Source organism: Diadema antillarum, unplaced genomic scaffold (genome assembly GCF_040938485.1).
Source record: "Diadema antillarum isolate AM-2024a unplaced genomic scaffold, OU_Dant_1.0 scf00000026, whole genome shotgun sequence".
Classification (NCBI taxonomy): Eukaryota; Metazoa; Echinodermata; class Echinoidea; order Diadematoida; family Diadematidae; genus Diadema; species Diadema antillarum.
Window position 1 is genome coordinate 873,938 of NW_027270915.1, and position 19,987 is coordinate 893,924.

The following is a 19,987-nucleotide window of genomic DNA, read 5'->3' on the forward strand; positions in this document are numbered from 1 at the left end:
ACATTGGCTTCCAGTCAAAAATCAGACTCAGTTTACGATATTGTTACTAACATTTGAATGTTTCTTTATGTTTGCTCCACATTATTTAAAGGGGATGGCTAGTAACTGATCAGAAGGAATCAGTGGGAATGTTGGGGATGATTGTTCCAATCCTTGTGGGATTCATTTAAGAGTACATTATATATCTATTGTTGTGTGAAAATTATTTGCTTCAGAATGGTCTCATATTCAAGTAATATGCAGTTTGATGTTTCCAGGTTAGCATGCCTGTACAGTGACGGGGCGATCGTTAACGGCCCGTTAACGATCGATAACGATCAAACAATAGATATATAACGTACTCTTAAATGAATCCTGCAAGGATTGGAATAATTATCCCCAGCATTCCCACTGATCAGGTATTAGCCATCCCCTTTAAGATAGCTACTTCAAATCTACACACTAGAAAAGAACCTTATTTCAAAAGCAAAGATTTATTTGTTATTCCTAACAGAAGAACCAAATTTTACACAAGAGTGAACATTTGCTATCAATGCCCTTACTTTACAGAATTTTCTACCCCTGAAAGTTAAATCATTGATATGAATAGATTCAAGTCTGCTTTGAAAATGCAGTAGTTCACAGTGTAAGCAAACATGAAACTCGATACCATCACTGTAATTGGAAGCGTATGTTTTGGTATAATCTTTCCATTTTTGAGCGCATAGGGACATTATCACTTTGTGTTATGCACTATATAAGCACTGTCAATTATTATTATCAAATTTTATTATTATTATCAAATTTTGATACATCAACACTAATGCCTTTAATTTTCTCCTTGATATGATCTGAAAAATTTTTGATAGAAAAAATATATTCAGGAATGTTATCACAAATACTGATATGATTTATTTGGCTGACTGATCCCAAAGTGAGATATCGGTTATTTGTCTGATTAAAGTGCTTCGACCTTGCTGACGAATTGCCGGATGTCCTCCGCTAGGAGGCGTGGCTCTTCAAAGGCGGCAAAATGACCCCCACGGGGCATGATGGTGTAACTGACGAGGTTGGGGTTCGCCTCCCTCAGGGACCACTCAGGTGCATGGCCGAGGTCATGGGGGAAATCGGCGCAGGCATAGGGGACCATGTTCGCATAGCTACAGAAGAATAGAAAGACAGCTGGTTGGATGGATTATTCTTTGGAGCACTCCTGAGCTCTTCTGAACTCTGTACATACAGACAATCGGCCCGAAGGAGCACTCTAAACTCTGTATAAATGGTAATCATTGTTCAGAGCACTCCAGGGCCCAATTTCATAAAAGGTTGATGATAGCATCTCTTGCTGGAATGGCAATCGTCATGGTAATGACACGAATCCAGCTTCCTGATTGGCTATTGCTTCGGGAGGCTCCCATTCGGATTCAGCAAGAGTTGCTATCATAACATCTTTTATGAAATGGTGCCCAGAAGTGGTATGGGGCACAAGTTGTGCATACTGTTTACTGTACATGTATATATACTCTGTATGTTTCGCGAGGTTTTAGTTATTGCGAATTTCACGAGATGGGTGCTATTTGCAAATTTAACAACACATAAATTCATCAACTCTAACCTTGACATGAATGGGACGTGCACATGTACATGTTCATTACTGTACTCCATGATCTCCATGTATTCCATGAAGTCCTGATACACAAAAAATTAGACTTTCTAAATATATGAAGCATACATACAGCTTATGTTCGAATTTCCCATGCTCGCAAAGGTTGCCATAAGAGTAATCTTGGTGGGCTGCGCTTCTCAAACTTGACCAGGCATATTAAAGTCAAAGTGCTTCAGGAGCACTCCTGCACCTAATTTTGTGTATAAATGGGGTATGTGAGGGAATACTCTGCGTTGAGCGGTTTCAATATATATAGCACCCCCATATTGTTTGCGAAGAGGAAGGTGTCAAGGGAGGTTTCAACAATGGGAATTCTCAGTGGTTAGCATGCAAAATGCGATTAGAAATGGGCATGCAGGGAATAATTTTCCAACTCAAAATTGATTACCAATCTCACCTGATGAACAATATTTCAAATGGTATCCTGTACATTTCTATGAAGGAAAAGTGCTGCACAAAAGATAGTTTGTGTAGCAGTGGTGTAAAAATGCATAGCAAATTGCGATGCGATACCAGGAAAATTATTCCCTGGCATGATGTCTGACATCTGTGACAGCAATGAGACCTCTCTCCATGTGCGACCTGGCAGATCCTGGGGGTCTTTCATAAAGCTGTTCTTAAAGCCACTGGTGATCAGTTCTTGTGCTGAATTATTGAAATTCTGATAAGTATAGCACATCAGAACTGATCACCTGTCATTCGTAACTTTAATAACAGCTTTATGAAACACCCCCAGGTCTACTATAGGCAGCGGTTGGGGAAGTATTGAATCAGTCAGAATGTGTGTGTCTGTGTGCGTGCATTTTGAGTGTCATTTATCCTATCAAACCAACCATTGATTTTTTGTTTGCACAGGTCATCCCTTTTGTTGAAATTGCAAGTAACTGCTTGTACAGGGTAAGCAAAAGGTATTGCAAATGGATTAAGCAATTGATGGCTTGAGCTTGATATTTTCCTTGACAAGCTTGTGCTTGTGCTAGCAGCAATTGCTTGCAAGCAATTGCTACTGCTGATGCATATGGCTCATTATCCAATCTCCATTGTATCGCATGCTTAGATTTCCTGGTGAACTGAGGTACATTGCTACACCTGTGTGAGATTTCTACATTTATACAACTAAGTCAGGTTTGGATGGATTACTGAACACTTTGGAAGCTTGACAAGTTAAGCTATTAGACTAAGCGCATGGATACATTAAAGGGACTGTACAGTACTGGTTGAGGTGGGCATTCATGTTTTGAACATTCCTAAGTGAGATAATGAGAAACCTCTCATGAAATACCAAAGAGCATGTAATTTTAAGAAGGATTCAACATTTATTTGATGGAAATTGGTTTTCAAATGGCTGAGATGTCCAAAAAAGTGATAATAATAAAAGGCGACAGGCCACGCGTTTTATTAGGATCTCTTTGTTTCACCATGTTTTTGGATATCTCAGCCATTTAAAAAACCGATTTTCATCAAATAAACTTTTGATACCCCACAGAATTGCATGCTCTTTGGCATCTCATAGAGTGGTTTCTGAATATCTCGCAAAATGTTAAAAGCTAAATCCTCACCTCAACCAGAACTGTACACACCCTTTAAGAGTTCGGTAAAGATGATATGTAGCTTAAACAAAACCCCAAAGTGATAGGCCACAAGCTATCACACTATTACGTGATTTAATTCCACCATTTAGAAAAAAGAAGCACTCACCTATATTCAAATTTCTTTGAGGATCCTCCCATTTCCTCCTTGTAAAACCGCATGGAGGACGCTATGTTCCCATTGACCCAGTAGATCATCACGTTGGTCAAGAGCTCGTCCAGCGTCCAGACCTTGGTAAGTCCGCCGTCTGGCAGGTCTCGCCACTCTTTGTTGGTCCAAGTTGAGAACTTTTCCATGATGTATGCAGCAAGTCCGACCGGAGAGTCATTCACGCCCTGCCCTATAAACATCAAAATGATGAAATGATTTCAGTTTGGAAGTTATTTCTCTAAAATACCAAAATGTTAATTTATGTTATGTTTAACTGTGTTCTCAAAACACAAAAATCATCAGCTCGACAAAAATGAGTTCTAATTCTTCTTGACATTGCGCTACTCTGTAACAAACAGGGGTTGCAAAACCAGGAGGGTTAGCAACTTTTGGGGTCTTTGGAAAAAAAAAAAGATTCTCAACATCCATATTCCTGGAAGGTTCTGTCCTTTGATTCTTCCAAACTAAGCTTGAGGGGGGGGGGGGGGGGTGGGGACACTTCACCTTCTTGCATGGGATATTCACTGTAAGAAAATACTGTAAAGAAACAAGTTAAGGCCACCGCACACTACACGATCAGACTGGTCTTAAAGTCTTAAGCCAAACTGGGTCTTAAGACCAGTCGTACGGTTTTTTTGCATATCTCTTCCCTAGTATTCTCTTCTGTCTCTTTCTATCTTTCTTGCTATCTCCTTTTTACAAGTACCCCTTCTGTGTTTCTCTCTCTCCGTCTCCATACACAAGTGTTTGATATCTCTTGTTATCACTGCCCCCTTAAATTATTTCTCAGCACATGTATAAACAAAATATAAAAGTTGTTGCAGAAGTATAATGATTTGTGTGTTTATATATATATATATATATATATCTCCGTTTCCATACACGAGTGTTTGACATCTCTTATATGTTATCACTGCCGGCCTAATTTTTTTTTTCAGCACATGTATTTGATGTAAACAAGATGTAAACAAAATTTGAAAGTTGTCAGAGAAGTGTAATGATTTGTGTATTTTTGATATATTTTTGTCTATACGTTTGTGTATGTATATGATGGTGATATGAAGATTATGTATAATTTTCCTAGCATATTTCTCAATGTGTGTGTATAAGTGTATTTGATTAATTCTGCTATTTTGGTTATCAGGTGGCTTTCTATATGTATGTATATAATTGTGTAGTTTTATCTTTTAATCGTAGACTGATTGTATGATTATGTATGTTACCATAAAATGAAATATTACACTGTACAAAATTCTGCAATTCAGCCATGTTCATGGTTGCAAATGAATTTTTTTTAATAAACCATTACCATTACCATTACCATTGGACACCGCACACTATACGACCGAACCTTACGAGTAGGCTTACGACTGTAAAGCGCACGCAGTGCGCACTGTGTGCGCTTGCATTTTACTGCATTGTGAATGGCTGAAAGCCTATGACCGGTCATAGAAATTCAACATGTCAAATCTCTAAGACTGGCGCTAGACCCAGTCGTACGACTAGAAAATGGCAAGACTGTGACGTCACACTTCTAGTCTTAAAGGGAAGCAGTCCTGAGATTTTCACTGTACTGATAATTAAGAAGAGTAAAAAATATAAACTTTCACCAATTTATACGCTTGGACATCAAAAATTGTCTCCGTACACGATTTTTGAAAAATAATTCCTGCAAGCGATCGTGAAAGAGCCGGCAAAAAGATGCTACGTAGTGCATGCCCTACTCACCAAGTTGACAGCCATGCCTCTAAAAACCAATTTAAGTGTTCAAATGATTAGTTGCAATTTTATCATATAATGTGAAAGTTTGTGGTTTTATAATTTCAAACAAAATATTTCAAGCTTTAAGATATATATAATTTACGAAAAATTAATATTGTAAATATAAATTTATATGTATTTTTAAACCAAATATACCATGAACTTGACATCAAATAGGCACGGTCGTTTTCTAGCTTCCGTCCGTGTTGCATACTTCTTAGCGTAGAAACCACTCTCGCGCGCAAATCCTTACCATACCATGTATACATACACAGTACACTTGACTCCGTCCAGTCGATTTTGGCATTCAAAACGAAGATAACCTGTGCATGAGAGAGTCGAATTCTTCAAAGAAAATATTGTTTGTATCTCAATATTTCTGTAAGTAGTCAGATAATCGCCTTTCCTCAAAAAAAAAAAATATGACATGAGCCGGGAAGGGTAAACACAGGGGGTCGTAGGGATATGATTTCGCTCCACTTTGCCGTGCATGTCCAGTCAGCACTGGCAGCAGCTAGCTCAGTGGCACTGTACTGCAGTCCAACCCCGGCTGCAGGCCCACGGTAAATTAAACATAGCTAGCCACTTTCCTTACCACTCTACGCTTTTTTCCCTCGGTTCTTTTCGAAGTCGATGCTCGAGGTGTTTCTGTTTTATAACTCATGTGAGCAAATGGTCAGGATTACATCTGGTTTCAGGAGTTTTCTCGGTTTATAACCGAGGGCCACAGCCTGCCGGTCCACGTAAAAACATCGCTTCACAAATTGTCCACGCACAGGTAGGTCACAACACGATTTCGAGATTTTGTAGGCCCTAAGTTTCTTATGTTCGGCATCGTTGTACCGATATTTCCCAGCCATACAGCTCACCTTTCACGATACTTTTGTTGGTCTGGGATGGAAAAAAGGATTTTCCTGGGAAATTTTCTGCACGATTCGAGCAAAACTACTGATGTAAGATAGCCTGACCAGACGACGCTGAATGCGGTCGCCCCTGTAGTGTACTAGCGCTAGCAGACCTGTGTAGAATAGTTTCTACCTACAAATATGTACACTCTGTACGTACTATAGAACATGCATGAGCGGCGACAGGTAGGGCTGCAGCTGCGCTTAGTACATTGAGACTGGAAAAGTGCGAAGGGCAAACCGCGTACGGGGTGCGTACGCGTATCTACCGTAGATCTATCATCTAGTTGTACCGTCCACACGTGCGAATATAATACACAATACATACACACACACAAACACACACACACACACACACACACAACGTAGAAACAATGTCAAATACGAGTCGGAGTAGCCACCGACGTCTTCATGCATCCGGGTAAACTAGGGAGCGTACGGATAACGAGCAGAACACGGCTGGGAAGAGTTGTGCATCGACGACGTATGACTCTCCGCCAAGACTTGCTCATTAGCATATTCACCATGCAGAGTCACACTTTTTCAACCAAAATGTACGAGCTTATTTGGTGATTTTAAAGTTTGTTTTTGGTGAAAGTAGTTCATTGGAGGTACCAACAACAACATATTTTTTAAATTTTGTGAGGACCGTGTCCCTTTAAGGTCTTAAGACCGGTGAATCGGGGCAAAATCGTGTAGTGTGCTGCGGGCTTTAATGATACCAAACCTTTACAACATTTCTATTTCACTGCAACATTTGTATGACCACTACTTACAAGCTCAGGGTCATGTTTCGTATAAAATAGTTTGCAATTAAATCTGCTAATTGTAATAGTCTAAACACCGAGACAATTACATATATCAGGTTACTCTCTACATCTGGGTATACAAGCAAGCATGGAAATACAAAAAGGTGGCACCTGTAAAACCACCTTATTATAAGAGGGTTTTGTTATACAAGGTACCTATATAGCCTCATCATAACCAGGACACAATGTATTTTTATAGAGTCTCAGTAAGACAGCATATTTCATTTCACAGATCGAGATCTCAGTCAGAGATTGAGGTGACAGAAAATCTTATTTCAATTTCAATTTAAAATGTAGTTGATTTTTCAACTGAAAACAAATCAACAAAGTATGCAAATGTGAGGTAATACAGTAAAATCAATTAATAGACGTCCAATTATCATTTTTTGGAAATGTTACTGCGCATCACAAAAACCAACATTAAGTGATGATTTTATGTGAATTTACATAAAGACTAAAATATAAGTGAAATGGGTAAACCTTGGAAATTTATAGTTCATTCAATTTACTGAAATAACAGTACTTTTTAATTACTCATAGATTTGGGATAACTCAACAAATGGGAAATTATCCTTTTAAAACTTTTTCTGGAACCTTCTTTTTATTGTCTGACATAGGCTATCATGTATTTACTGATTAGGAGCATGGGGAAACCCTGAACACTTCAACTCTGACTCCAATAACTCTGGGCAGGATTATGCTAATTGCATTAACATCTAAATAGCATTCATTAAGTAATATAAAATCTTACAAATCTTACAAATAACAAAGCTTAGTGTCTGCTCTTTCACAATTTGCCAACATCTGAAAATCAATGTCTGACGACGTTTATTTATTACGGTTTTGCAATGCAGGGTCTATCATACTGACCTACAGTGTCCGGCTTGGTTGCCTGGAGGTGAAAGTATCCGCTCTCCTGGAGGATGAAGAAGAATTGTCTGCTGAATGGAAGAAATCGGTCTTGGTCCTCTTTCTTTGGCATTAGCAGAGATGGCCAGAATCCAGCGACGATGGGATATAAGAGCCCCTTAAAGTTTGACAGGGTCGCAACATTGTTGTGGATACCTTTAACATGGCTGACAATGCAAAGGAAGAAAAAAAAAAAGGATTGAAGCAAACGGAACAAGGAAAAGTAGAAATTACGCGGTGCGTAAAATATGTCCCCGCCGGAAGTAGCATTTAGTAGCAAAATGTACAATATAGGTAAAAAGATCAAGGTCAAAGGTCAAAGAAGTCAAGGGTCAAAATTCTATGTAGAAGTTTTGAAGCCCTCACCTAGTGCCATCACATAAAGCAAACGGAATCGAAATCGGGTTAGAAATGGCGACGGAGTAGCATTTTGTAGCCAATGTACAATATAGGTTAAAAAAAATCAAGGTCAAAGGTCAAAGAAGTCAAAGGTCAAAATTCTGTGTAGAAGTTTTGAAGCCCTCACCTAGTGCCATCACATAAAGCAAACGGAATTGAAATCGGGTTAGAAATGGCGAAGGAGTAGCATTTGGTAGCAAAATGTACAATACAGGTCAAAAATCAAGGTCAAAGGTCAAAGAAGTCAAAGGTCAAAATTCTGTGTAGAAATTTTGAAGCCCTCACTTAGTGCCATCACTTAAAGCAAACGGAATTGAAATCGGGTAACAAATGGCGAAGGAGTAGCATTTTGTAGCAAAATGTAAAATATAGGTCAAAAATCAAGGTCAAAGGTCAAAGAAGTCAAAGGTCAAAATTCTGTGTAGAAGTTTTGAAGCCCTCACCTAGTGCCATCACATAAAGCAAACGGAATCGAAATCGGGTTAGAAATGGCGAAGGAGTAGCATTTTGTAGCAAAATGTAAAATATAGGTCAAAAATCAAGGTCAAAGGTCAAAGAAGTCAAAGGTCAAAATTCTGTGTAGAAGTTTTGAAGCCCTCACCTAGTGCCATCACATAAAGCAAACGGAATCGAAATCGGGTTAGAAATGGCGAAGGAGTAGCATTTTGTAGGCAATGTACAATATAGGTCAAAAATCAAGGTCAAAGGTCAAAGAAGTCAAAGGTCAAAATTCTGTGTAGAAGTTTTGAAGCCCTCACCTAGTGCCATCATATAAAGCAAACGGAATCAAAATTGGGTTAGAAATGGCGAAGGAGTAGCATTTTGAAGCAAAATGTACAATATAGGTCAAAGGTCAAGGTCAAAGGTCACAACTGAAATTCTGTATAGCAGTTTCAAAGCTCCCATGTAGTGCTATCATATAAAGCAAACAGAATCAAAATCGGGTTAGAAATGGCGAAGGAGTAGCATTTTGAACATTTTGATCACACACGGACGCACGGACAGACGGACAGACGGACAGACGGACAGACGGACACACGGACACACGGACACACAGACACACACACGTACGGAGCCCGTTTCATAGTCCCCTGCTCGAACTCGTTCGGCGGGGACAATAACTGACATTAAAGACTTCAAGTGAGATGATCATGCATCTAAACATTTGTAAAATAATAAAACTTATTCTGCCTTTGGTTTGTGTGTTTGTTTTATGGTCCCATATTCCATGTGTATTTCAAATGTAAATCGACCATAAACATCTCAAAAATTGATTAGGCAAATTGCCGAATACACTCTACAACAAATACGAGAATTGATGCTTGTCAGGGGCTGTGGACTTTTCAAAGTTCCACTCTCAAAAAATGTTTCTTTCTATGACTTCAACAGTTTCCATTTTGAAATGATGCAAGTGTCTTTCAATAAATATCATAATAAGCATAAGTTGCAAATTTGCATAATAGCATAAAGGTGTAAAGAGTATAAAAGCTGTAAAGCACATGGGCTAAGTATGGGTTCGATGAACAAATTGCCCACTTGCTCAGGACAAATAGAATTGTACATCAGAAAAAATGAACAAATTATACAAAAATGTCAAAAGTTAATTCCCCAATAGGGGAAGCAAAATTTTGACATCGATATGTACAGTGTAAATCAGAATCTTCTTTATTCATTTGATACATTTTCCCTTTTTTGTGGGGCTAGTACTTTCCTGTTTTGAGCAAGCAGAATTGTAAAAGCATGTGGGCTGAATCATCTTTGGCTTAGTGGCAGGTTACAAAAACAAAGAAATATGAAGAATCCTCTATAACAAGGTTGAATTCCACTGCATCAGTTGCTTGTCGAGCATTGAGGATACCTACTCGGGGAACATGATGGCCATATTTCGTGTGATAAGAGCTCCCCAGTCTCCCCCTTGGACGTAGTACTTCTTAAACCCAAGACGGCCCATCAGTTTGTGGAAGACCCTGCCCGCTTCCGATGCAGAGAAACCTGGGTTAATTTGAGGAGAATGAGAGGATCAAATCAGCACTGCATTACTCCTTTTATTTATGGGGACACAGATGAAATACCTATATGATTGTTTAATTGTATATTATGTTATTTTTCTTTTAATGTGTCTACAATGTATGTATTTCGTGATGTATGTTATAGTATACGTAGGGCCTCTGAGAATAACAGTGTTTAGCCACTGACAGAGCTACCCTACTGAAACAAAACAAACATATAAATAAATAAAATAAATATGATCCATGTTTTCCTGCATACAAAGAAATAGGACTTTGAATCTTAACAAGGATAACACACCAGACATTTGATCAAAAGATTGTAAGTTCAAATCCTGCCTGAGTATGCATGTCCATGATTTTTTTTTTTTTAACATAGTTACTATAAAAACACTGATTAATTTGGTGTTATACAGCTTATTGATTTCAATGTAGGGTAGAGAAAAGAACTTGAAGCATGCGGAATTTAATTATCATGCCTCTAATACATATTTAAAAAGGATAACATTTCAATGTCCATATTCCCATTTTGAACACATATTTAACCCTATTAAGCCCAAGCTATTTTGACCCCTCGCAGGCCCAAGGGGGGGCACATTGTGCCCCCTCTATATAACTTTTTTATTATTTGATGTATCATTGTCATATTTGGCACGTGGGTAGAGTAACTCATACTCTACATGACCGTACATTTGAATTTTCACAAGGTCACCCATGGAGGGCGCTATTTACAAAAATATAAAGAAATACATAGGAAATATGCTAAAAACATGACTTTTCGGTATAATTTCTTTATCCCCATTATATATGTCTTATTATAGACCAATCATTTTCATATTTGCCACAAATGATAAGCAAGTCGAATTTTATTATTTGTTATGTTTGAAATTTCTCAAGGTCACCACATGGGGGCGCTCTTCATATCAACATAGTGATACATTATGAGACCCGAGATGAAATGTTTGGGATGGGAACATGTATAGTTATGATATTTCATATTTGCATAATAGTGGAATTTTGAGATTGCAAATTGATAATATGATAAACTAATGATATTAGAGGCATAACTTGGCTGAAGGAATCAAAATAACTCAAAATATAAGAGCAATCTGTAGAAAATATTATTGTTTTCAATTATCTCTATTATATCTATTGTTTTATGCCTTTGTCACATAAAAACAAAGGAAATAATAAGAAAAACTTTCCAGGACCATAATTACTTCAAATTTTGCTTCTTCAACAAATTTCAGCCAAGAAATACCCATTTCATACACTGTAATGCTGTTAAATGAAATGGGAACAGAAAAAAGATGCATAATCTGACTGACATGGTTGTCAGTTTATGGTTGCCATGGCAACCAGCAACACAAAATATAGTTAAATTATATATCAAAATGTTCGCAATAAGATTTTAGGAAAAGTCACCAAATTTGGTTGAAATCGAATTAAGGACGAAGGAGTGGCAAACGAAAATCTGGTAGGGGGGGCACAATGTGCCCCCCCCTTGGGCTTTATAGGGTTAAGGCATCTTTGTGGAAACTAAGGAGGTACTACATGCGTCCTTGAAGAAACTATATTGCACGTGAAAAGACAAATTGCATGATATATTACTTGTTTGGTCAAAGTGTAGCAAAAAAGGCTGCTGAAGACTGCTTATCCACTAAAAGCAAGCCAATGGAGTAAAGGCACAAGGCAGAGGAGGGTCAGTAATGAATATGAGGATCAAGGGGGCAACCAATGAAGGAAAAGGATGAATAGGGAGGCAATGTCAAAGAAGATGTTTGCTTAGCCCCACCCCCCCCCCCCCCCCCCCCCCCCCCCCTTCCCCTTACTGTTGCTGTTTCACTCTTTCCCTTTCTTTACCCCTCTGGTGTTCATTATCTTCTTTGATGTTGCCTCCCTATTCATCCTTTTCCTTCATTGGTTGACCCCCTTGATCCTCATATTCATTACTGACCCTCCTCTGCCTTTTGTCTGTCCACCCTCCAGCTCTAAACCCCCTCCCTTTACCTGTTGGGTTCCTTGCCCATGACCTCCCACCCTCTCCTTTGTTTTGTTTGTTCTGTGTACCCAGCCTGTCCTTGTCTGTTCTTGTTATGTGAAGTCCTTATATATCGTCGCTGGGGTGACAAGACCTTGTATCTGCAATTTTGGTGAAAATGACTTTTTTAGATTAATGGTCAGATAATTAGTTAAGTGATGTCCTGTCCAAATCCTAGATGTCTTACCCCAAACATGAAGCCACCACGGCATGTCAAAGGAATGTCTATCCCATTGGATACAGTGCTTTGGCTACCATGTTTTTTTGCTCTCCTGAACATTTGACATTTTGTAGATACGAGGTCTTGTCGCCCCACCAGCGATATGTGATTGCTTTCCCTGCTCGTTTGCCATTTTGCCTCTGACAAAGATTCTGCTACGATCGAAAGCTCAGGCCACTTTTGACTCCACTTGTTTGGTCAGACGGGGAGATTAGCTTGAATCTGATTGGACAGAAGTTGGTATCCCTGAGCAACAGACCACACCTTGTTTGTGGGGGGCTTCTGAGAAGCCATATCCTGGGATACTTGGGCAGATAACCTCAAAGATGTCATCAGCCGTCCCACCATGGCTAAGGGGGTCCGTCAGCATTGGTAGCATCTGAAAAATACAACCATTCATTCCATGTTTGCAATTCAATGTGAAGCATGAAATCAAGTCAAATCAAACATGTAATCTAGCTACTCATTTTACTTGACACAGGTCTCTCTAAAATTAACATCATATCTGCAGCAGCCTCTTGGTTTTATGATACAGGAAGATTGCAGAAAATCCCGCTACTTTAAGGTTCAAGATCCACTGGTTCCCTGAAAAAAAATGTGACAAAAAGTGCATAATTTGACTGTGACAGGCAATGTTAAGTTACCTCCTAACATATGTGCCTAGTAAAGTTATATGACTGCATGTGCGCAGAGTGGGTCTCTAATTGTAGTCCAGAGACTCCAACTCTCCCGCTTTCAACGGGAGATCTCCCGCCGAAAGCCCATTTTTGCAGAATCTCCAGTTCTCCCACTTGAGATTTAATTTCTCCTGCTTGAAATGATTTCTTACTTAATTTCATTATACACATTTGTACGTTGAAAAATAAGCCTTAGATAGCACGAGAGAGCATCTAAAACCTTAGATCGCAAGGGACTTCACGCTCGTGATGTGTATGAAGCGCACATCAAGTTGGAGTCAAGTTAGAGGAATTAAAAGAAAAGAGAGAATGTTTGGATAAAATTAGACAGGAAAAAGTGAATAGCATATTCTGTTCTACATCGAAAATTAAATGGATGGAATTCGGTGAAAAGCCTTCAACATATTTTTTGAATTTGGAAAAGGGTAATCTTATAGATAAGCAAATTTTACAATTGGTGGATGAAAATGGAAAGATATTAAATCAGCAACAGGAAATATTAGAGGAAGTAGCAAATTTTTATAGTTTATCATATAAGAAGCAAAATGTTGAAGATACGGATTTACAAGAAATTTTAGAAGGTCAAGATATTCCAAGGTTAAACGAAACACTTAGATTGTCTTTAGAAGGCCCTTTGCAAATAGAGGAATTGGATCAAATGTTGAAAAATATTAAAAATAATAAGTCACCTGGAATGGATGGATTTACTGTAGAATTTTTTAGAGTATTTTGGGAAGATTTGAGGTTTTTAGTGTTGAGATCGTTGAATTATGCACATACAGAGGAAAATATGTCTTTTTCTCAAAAATTGGATGTCTTAACTTTGATTCCTAAAGAAGATAAAGATAAGTATAATTTGAAAAATTGGCGACCAATTTCTGTGTTGAATGTAGTTTATAAATTAGCATTGGGATGTATTGCGAATCGAATTAAGAAGGTTTTGTCTTTTGTGATAAGTGAAAATCAGAAAGGGTTTTTATCAGGTAGATTTATTGGAGAGAACATTCGCCGTTTATATGATTTGATTTTATATACAGATGTCAAAGATATTCCAGCATTATTATTATTGATTGATTTGCTTTCGATTTGATCTCTCATGACTTTATAACAAATGTGACATCATTTTTCAATTTCGGTCCTTCAATAATTTCTTGGATAAATATTTTATATGCTGATGCTTTTTCGTCTGCTCAGATTAATGTTTTTCTTTACTGAGAGATTTATGATAGAAAGAGGTTGCAGGCAAGGCGACCCTCTTTCTCCATATATATTTTTGTTGTGCAGTGAAATATTAAATTTGATGATTTCTGGACCTAATTCATTTGAAGGGATAAAAATAGAGAATATGTTTCATAGAATATGCGGATGATACACTGTTGACATTAAATGGTACAGAGAAGGATTTATTTATAGCAATGAATATTGTTGATAGATTTGCAAATATATCTGGTTTAAAAATCAATGAAAATAAAACAAAAGTAATATGGATAGGAAAATGTAAGAATAAAGAAGACAGAATGTTGCCTGAAAGGATTCTTCATTGGGTGTATGAAGGAGGTTTTAAGTATCTGGGTATACATTTTTTTGTTGATTTAGAAAGAACTGCTCTATATAATTATGATGAAAAAATGGAAGTGATTAGGAAACAAATGAACTCTTGGCGTAAACGCTCTTTAACAGTGCTTGGTAGAATTGTAGTTATTAAGTCACTGTTGTTATCAAAATTGAATTATTTGTTTTTGCTTTGCCAAGTCCTAAAGGTAATTTTTGAATTAGATAAATGATATGTTTTATACTTTTATATGGGAAAGGAAGCCGGATAAAATAAACAGAATTCAAATGTCTCAGACATATGCACAAGGTGGAGTGAAAATGATAAATATTTACACACAGGCTACAGCATTCAAAATATCATGGATTGGGGGATTGTTATTTGAGAGCACAGAAGATGTTAATTTACGATAGTTTCAGTTTAAAATAGTTAATAGAATTTACATGTTGAATAGAATTGGATTGGTTGAAAGAAATGACTGTTCATTTTGTAATGTGTATGTTGAGACTTTAATACATTTTTTGAGTGAGTGTCAATATGTTGATAGATTGTGGATTGAAGTAAGAGAATGGATTAATGTTAACACGGGGTTTGAAATAACATTTACGATGGAAAATAAATTATTTGGTTTTGGGGGTATTAACAATTTGGTATTGAATTGTATTACCATGCTTGTGAGATATGAAATTCATGTTTGTAAAATTAGAAAAATAATACCTCGTTTTGATTTATGTAAATATAGTATAAGGGAATATTCTGATAAAGAGAAATTTATCGCAAGAAATAATCATAAGTTGCGAGTGTTTCAGAAAAAATGGTGTCTCTTTAGACACCTTTTTTCTTGATGTATATTGTATTGAATTCGAAAAAAGTATGATGTTATTTTAAATATGTTGTAATACATGTACAGATGAAAGATAATAATAAATATCCCAGTGAGGGGAAAAAAAAAAGTTGGAGTCTCCCATTTGCTAGGGGTTTCAAATGGGAGAATCTCCCGATCAGAAGGTGCTTGAGGTTGGAGTCTCTGGTAGTCTCTTTCTAGGACTCAGAAGTACATGATATCTCATAATGTGCTATACAGTACTAGTACCTTGTTCACTTTGTGTACTTGCCACTATGGTGTCACATTCTAATGAAGATAATGGCCTGAAAATAAGTTCCATGTGTACTGTTCTAAGTATTATAATTACATATACAGTGCAATATCTGTTTTCACATTTTATACAACTTATTTACTCATGATTTGTGAACAGAAATGACAGAAAAAGCAAACAAAAAAAAAAGACAATAAAGAAACAAGCACACACAAAAAACAAACACACAAAAGCAAACATACAAACAAACAAACAAACAAACTATCAAACAAACCCTGCCCAACTGCCAATGTAACATGGTAGTGTGGAGCTGGGGACTGGTCTATCAATGATTATGAAAATATTATCGGTATCAGCTATCTTTTGCTTTTGAGTTTGCTTGTCACTCCATTTCATGTACCGTACATAATAACCTTGTAGCTGGAGCAATCATGCTCTAGGTTTACATGGGAAATAATGTGTCCCACCCCCCCCCCCCCCCAAAAAAAAAAAAAATGCACAAGATAAGCAACTGCTGGTTAAGCAATTAACTTTTATGAAATGACTAACTCATGAATGCACTTCTTGTGTTGATGGATTACACCCCTAATGATAACAGTTTGTAGTAGAACTGCGGGTACATGACTGTACTTATTGCTGCCTTAGACTCGAGGTAATAGTGTTTGTGCAAACATTAGTGGGATATCAGTGTCTGTCTAGACTAAATGTTTTATCTGCACTTATGTTGGACCTGAACAACATCAATTCCGTTTTTTTCTTTTGAATGAGACCTTGTAAAGACCTGGTAAAGGTCATAAAGTGCACTGTCTTGCTTCTTTGTTTGGTACATATCATCCCTGTTCTCGCTCTAACTCAGAAGATTTAAAGACAGGGGCCATGGAACAGGCAGGGGAGAAGGCTGCAGCCCCCCTCCCACCTTTTTTTTTTTTGCTAAAAAAAGAAAAACAAACAAACAAATTAACAAAGCACACAAAACAAAACAAAAATATAAAGAAAGAGAACAGATCACAAAACCCATGAATTTCCAAAGGTTCCATGCACAGATCCTTCCTGTCCCCTCCTCCCAAGGAAGGTAACTTTGACCTCGGCTTTCCCCTTTTCTCCAGTCATCTCCACCCCCCTTCCCCCGAGGAAAACAAAAACAAAACTAAGCAACCCCCCCCCAAAAAAAAAACAAAAAAAAACAAACAAACAAACAAACCCTGAAAGGGAAAGTCTACATCTGGATGTTATGTTGCTGCTGTATAAACATAGAGATATCTGATAAGTTCATCAGTGAAAAGTTAAGAAGGAAACCTAATGCATGAAAAAAAAAACAATTATGAACTGTGAAATTTGATAGAGTAAATTGGTGAAGTATTTAGATACGGGTATATACCTGTAAATACCATCTTTTTTTCTCCTCAATTTGGGTTACTGTCTCACGAGGAAATCTTGCAAAAATATCTGCATGCTAAAGGGCTTTCAACCATTATATGGATACCTTGTAGAATTCGAAGACCGATCCAGGCCAGCCATGGACAATGATGAGGGGCTTAGACTTCTGTCCAGGCTTTAGTTTAGGCTTCACATGGAGGAAGTGTACATCAATGCCCTCTATGTTGGTCAAGAACTGATCATACTGATTTAGCGTTTTCTCAGCATCCCGCCAGCTATGACATAAAGTAAGGAATGACAAAAAAGAAAAGAAAAGAAAAATAGAAGAGTGAATAGCATTTGAAAGATAGATGTAGAGCTTTTATATATTTTCCACTTTCTTTAGAATCTTGAAAAATTAGTCCCAAACACTCTACAACTTGGTTCCTTGGGGGCCGGTATAGTATCTTCACAATAGGGGGTTATACTGTGTAGTATATTTCTGTCTAAAGAAATGGTCATATTAGTCTCAGATGTCCCACTATTGATGCTCAGGTCTAGTATGTATTATTTCATCCTACAGGTTTATATGTGACCCGCTACAACAGAAGGATCCGAAAGTCGGGGAAAGACAATTTTCTAAAAAGGGCATGACATTATTCCCTTACTCTTCTTCTTTAATTTCATGTATAGCACAACTCATAAAAGCACTCGGTTGCGGAGATATCGATTATTTTATTAGACAGTGCATGTCAAGTTGTTGAGGAAATCAGAGTTTCGAGAAAAACGCCTTCAAAGTTTTCGCTCCTACGAAGGGGAGGCGAGACAGTTTCACTGTTTGACAATAGAAGGCATGCTCCTAGCGACCTCCGTGATGTACATCACTCAAGCTTAGCGCCAGTGGTTTACGCACGGCCAATCAGTAATCACGATCCCACGCACTGACCAATATGATCACTCCCTCGTCGCTATGGGCGGAGTCTAGTTGCGGCGTTAAATCCAAATCTTCGAACACGTTTCTGTTAAGTTTAAAGTCAGAAAATCATGGCCGAGAAAAACACTGATTTCTTGCCTTTCCGTTGATCATTTAGCTTCAAATTTTTGGCAGGTGATAGACAAAACATTAGACTACAAAATACAGCCAAAAACAGAAATCTGATTGTTATGACCAGTTGTGATGATGCAACTTAAAACTCGATTTTCTCGGCTCAGCCGTCAGCGACTTTAGGATCCTTTTGTTGTAGCGGGTCACATATTCTCAATGTTATTTTGATTTCATTTATGAATCTGATGTAAAGCAACTGAATCAGCCTTCCAGCTGGTGGATTGCTATTTCATATTTGCACAATGAACCATTTTGAACGGAATTGATTTGAATTGAATTGAGTTGGATGTCTTGGAACTCCAAAATGCTTAGTCATTGACTAGTGTACTACATATGGAGGTAAGCTTTAAGGAGATGGGGGGGGGGGGGGGGGGATGCACAGTGCTCAATAAACTTGATTACTCAGACCAGGGCCTTTTGCACAGACTACACAGAGTTCCATCGTAGCTGTGCTCCTTGCTTTGTATGGACTGTGATTGCACTTGAACTTTGTTCAGTTAGTATTGACTTACAAGGTTAAGCGTCCTTTTCTTAATTCTATATTATGCACAGTTAGTTTGCAGTGGCTTAGCTTTGCAAAGATGCAGAACAGTTACTGCACTGCTAGTTTTATGGAAATTTAATAGACAGGAATTTGCAAAGAAGTCCTCTAGGACTTAGAAGAAAATTATAATCATTGATCTATGACTGTGAGCATGCATGAATCAGTAAGCGTGGAGGTTCTACATACCAACAGATAGACCACAATGATCATTATGCTATGTCTGTGCGTACACTGACTGTTGCAGATATTGTGAACTCTTACGTATAATGTATGAACTATCATTGCATATTTGTGTCTTCTGTGTACACAAATTTAACACACATAGTCATGGACAGGAAATAAAATGGTACATAGAGGCCTGGGTTACCAGTATATAATGTCTGTAATTTACTGTATGCAGTAACTTTACAGTGAACTGAGGACTGAGCTGAGGATTTGTGTCAATCTTTTAAGAGTCTTGTTAATAAATTTAAAACACTCACGACTTTTTTTGTCTTTAATTAATAAGTTATCAGACACTCTACCAGTTTTACCTGTATTTCTCGAGCCAGTATCTCTGAACCTGCTTCATGAAGTCTGAGTTGAAGCCATAATGGAAGGCCGAGTCCTCAAGCCGATCGACAAATCGTGTTTTTTTCAATCTCTCCTTGAGATCTGCCAACACTTTGTCAGACACGTTGACGCGAAACGGGCGAACGGACGTGTCTTGTTCCTTCCCCGCCACTTCGGGCAGACCACGACCCCACCACCCGCTACCAGCATCGGGGGGTTCAGTGAGCAGGCTGGGAGAGAGCAAACGTGAAATAAAATAGCCACAAGCGATAGCCAGGACTAGAATAACGAAAGGTGTTTTCCAACCCATGTTTTGAGAAACTCCTGGATATGTGGAACGAAGTATTTGACAATGTTGAAGCGATATACAGCAGGGTGTTTGAAAAGGTGGGCGGTACTAACAAACAAATACCACATGCATGCTGCACACAGTGCTATGAGTGTGCACCATAGGATAGAAGCGCACTTGCACTGCGATGCGGTGTGGTGAGGCGGGTGATGGCAGCAAACGCGCCTGATTTGTCAGCTTGCATTGTGTGTGTGTTTCATTCAGTCGTCGTGCATGCTACACATGGCATGCAGCCAACGCCGTGACCTTCAGGAATCGGAGCGAGCAGCAAGTGCGAAGTGCCGAGGCCGTATCTGGCTAGCTGGGCTGGGCTGCAGCTG

General features: G+C 38.2%; 1 protein-coding gene across 1 annotated transcript; it reads right to left on the reverse strand.

Moving 5' to 3' along the window:
- Nucleotides 1-389: 389 nt before the first annotated feature.
- On the reverse strand, nucleotides 390-19,717 carry LOC139734680 (epoxide hydrolase 1-like). Its single transcript, XM_071645467.1, has 7 exons — nucleotides 19,300-19,717; nucleotides 17,245-17,413; nucleotides 12,700-12,814; nucleotides 10,031-10,160; nucleotides 7,731-7,936; nucleotides 3,344-3,575; nucleotides 390-1,139 (listed from the first exon to the last, which is right to left on the reverse strand). Exons 1-7 carry the CDS (start codon nucleotides 19,626-19,628, stop codon nucleotides 938-940), a joined length of 1,383 nt encoding a protein of 460 aa, XP_071501568.1. The 5' UTR covers nucleotides 19,629-19,717; the 3' UTR covers nucleotides 390-937.
- Between the last annotated feature and the right edge of the window lie 270 nt (nucleotides 19,718-19,987).

Bases quoted from the DNA above. Each gene is read 5' to 3' on its own strand.
- LOC139734680 (XM_071645467.1), bottom strand. From the start codon at position 19,628: ATGGGTTGGAAAACACCTTTCGTTATTCTAGTCCTGGCTATCGCTTGT. The intron at 10,161-12,699 runs GTGTGGTCTGTT...AAATTAACCCAG, and splicing joins AGAAGCCCCCCACAAACAAG to GTTTCTCTGCATCGGAAGCG. The intron at 7,937-10,030 runs GTAGGTATCCTC...TTGCATTGTCAG, and splicing joins ATGGCCATCATGTTCCCCGA to CCATGTTAAAGGTATCCACA.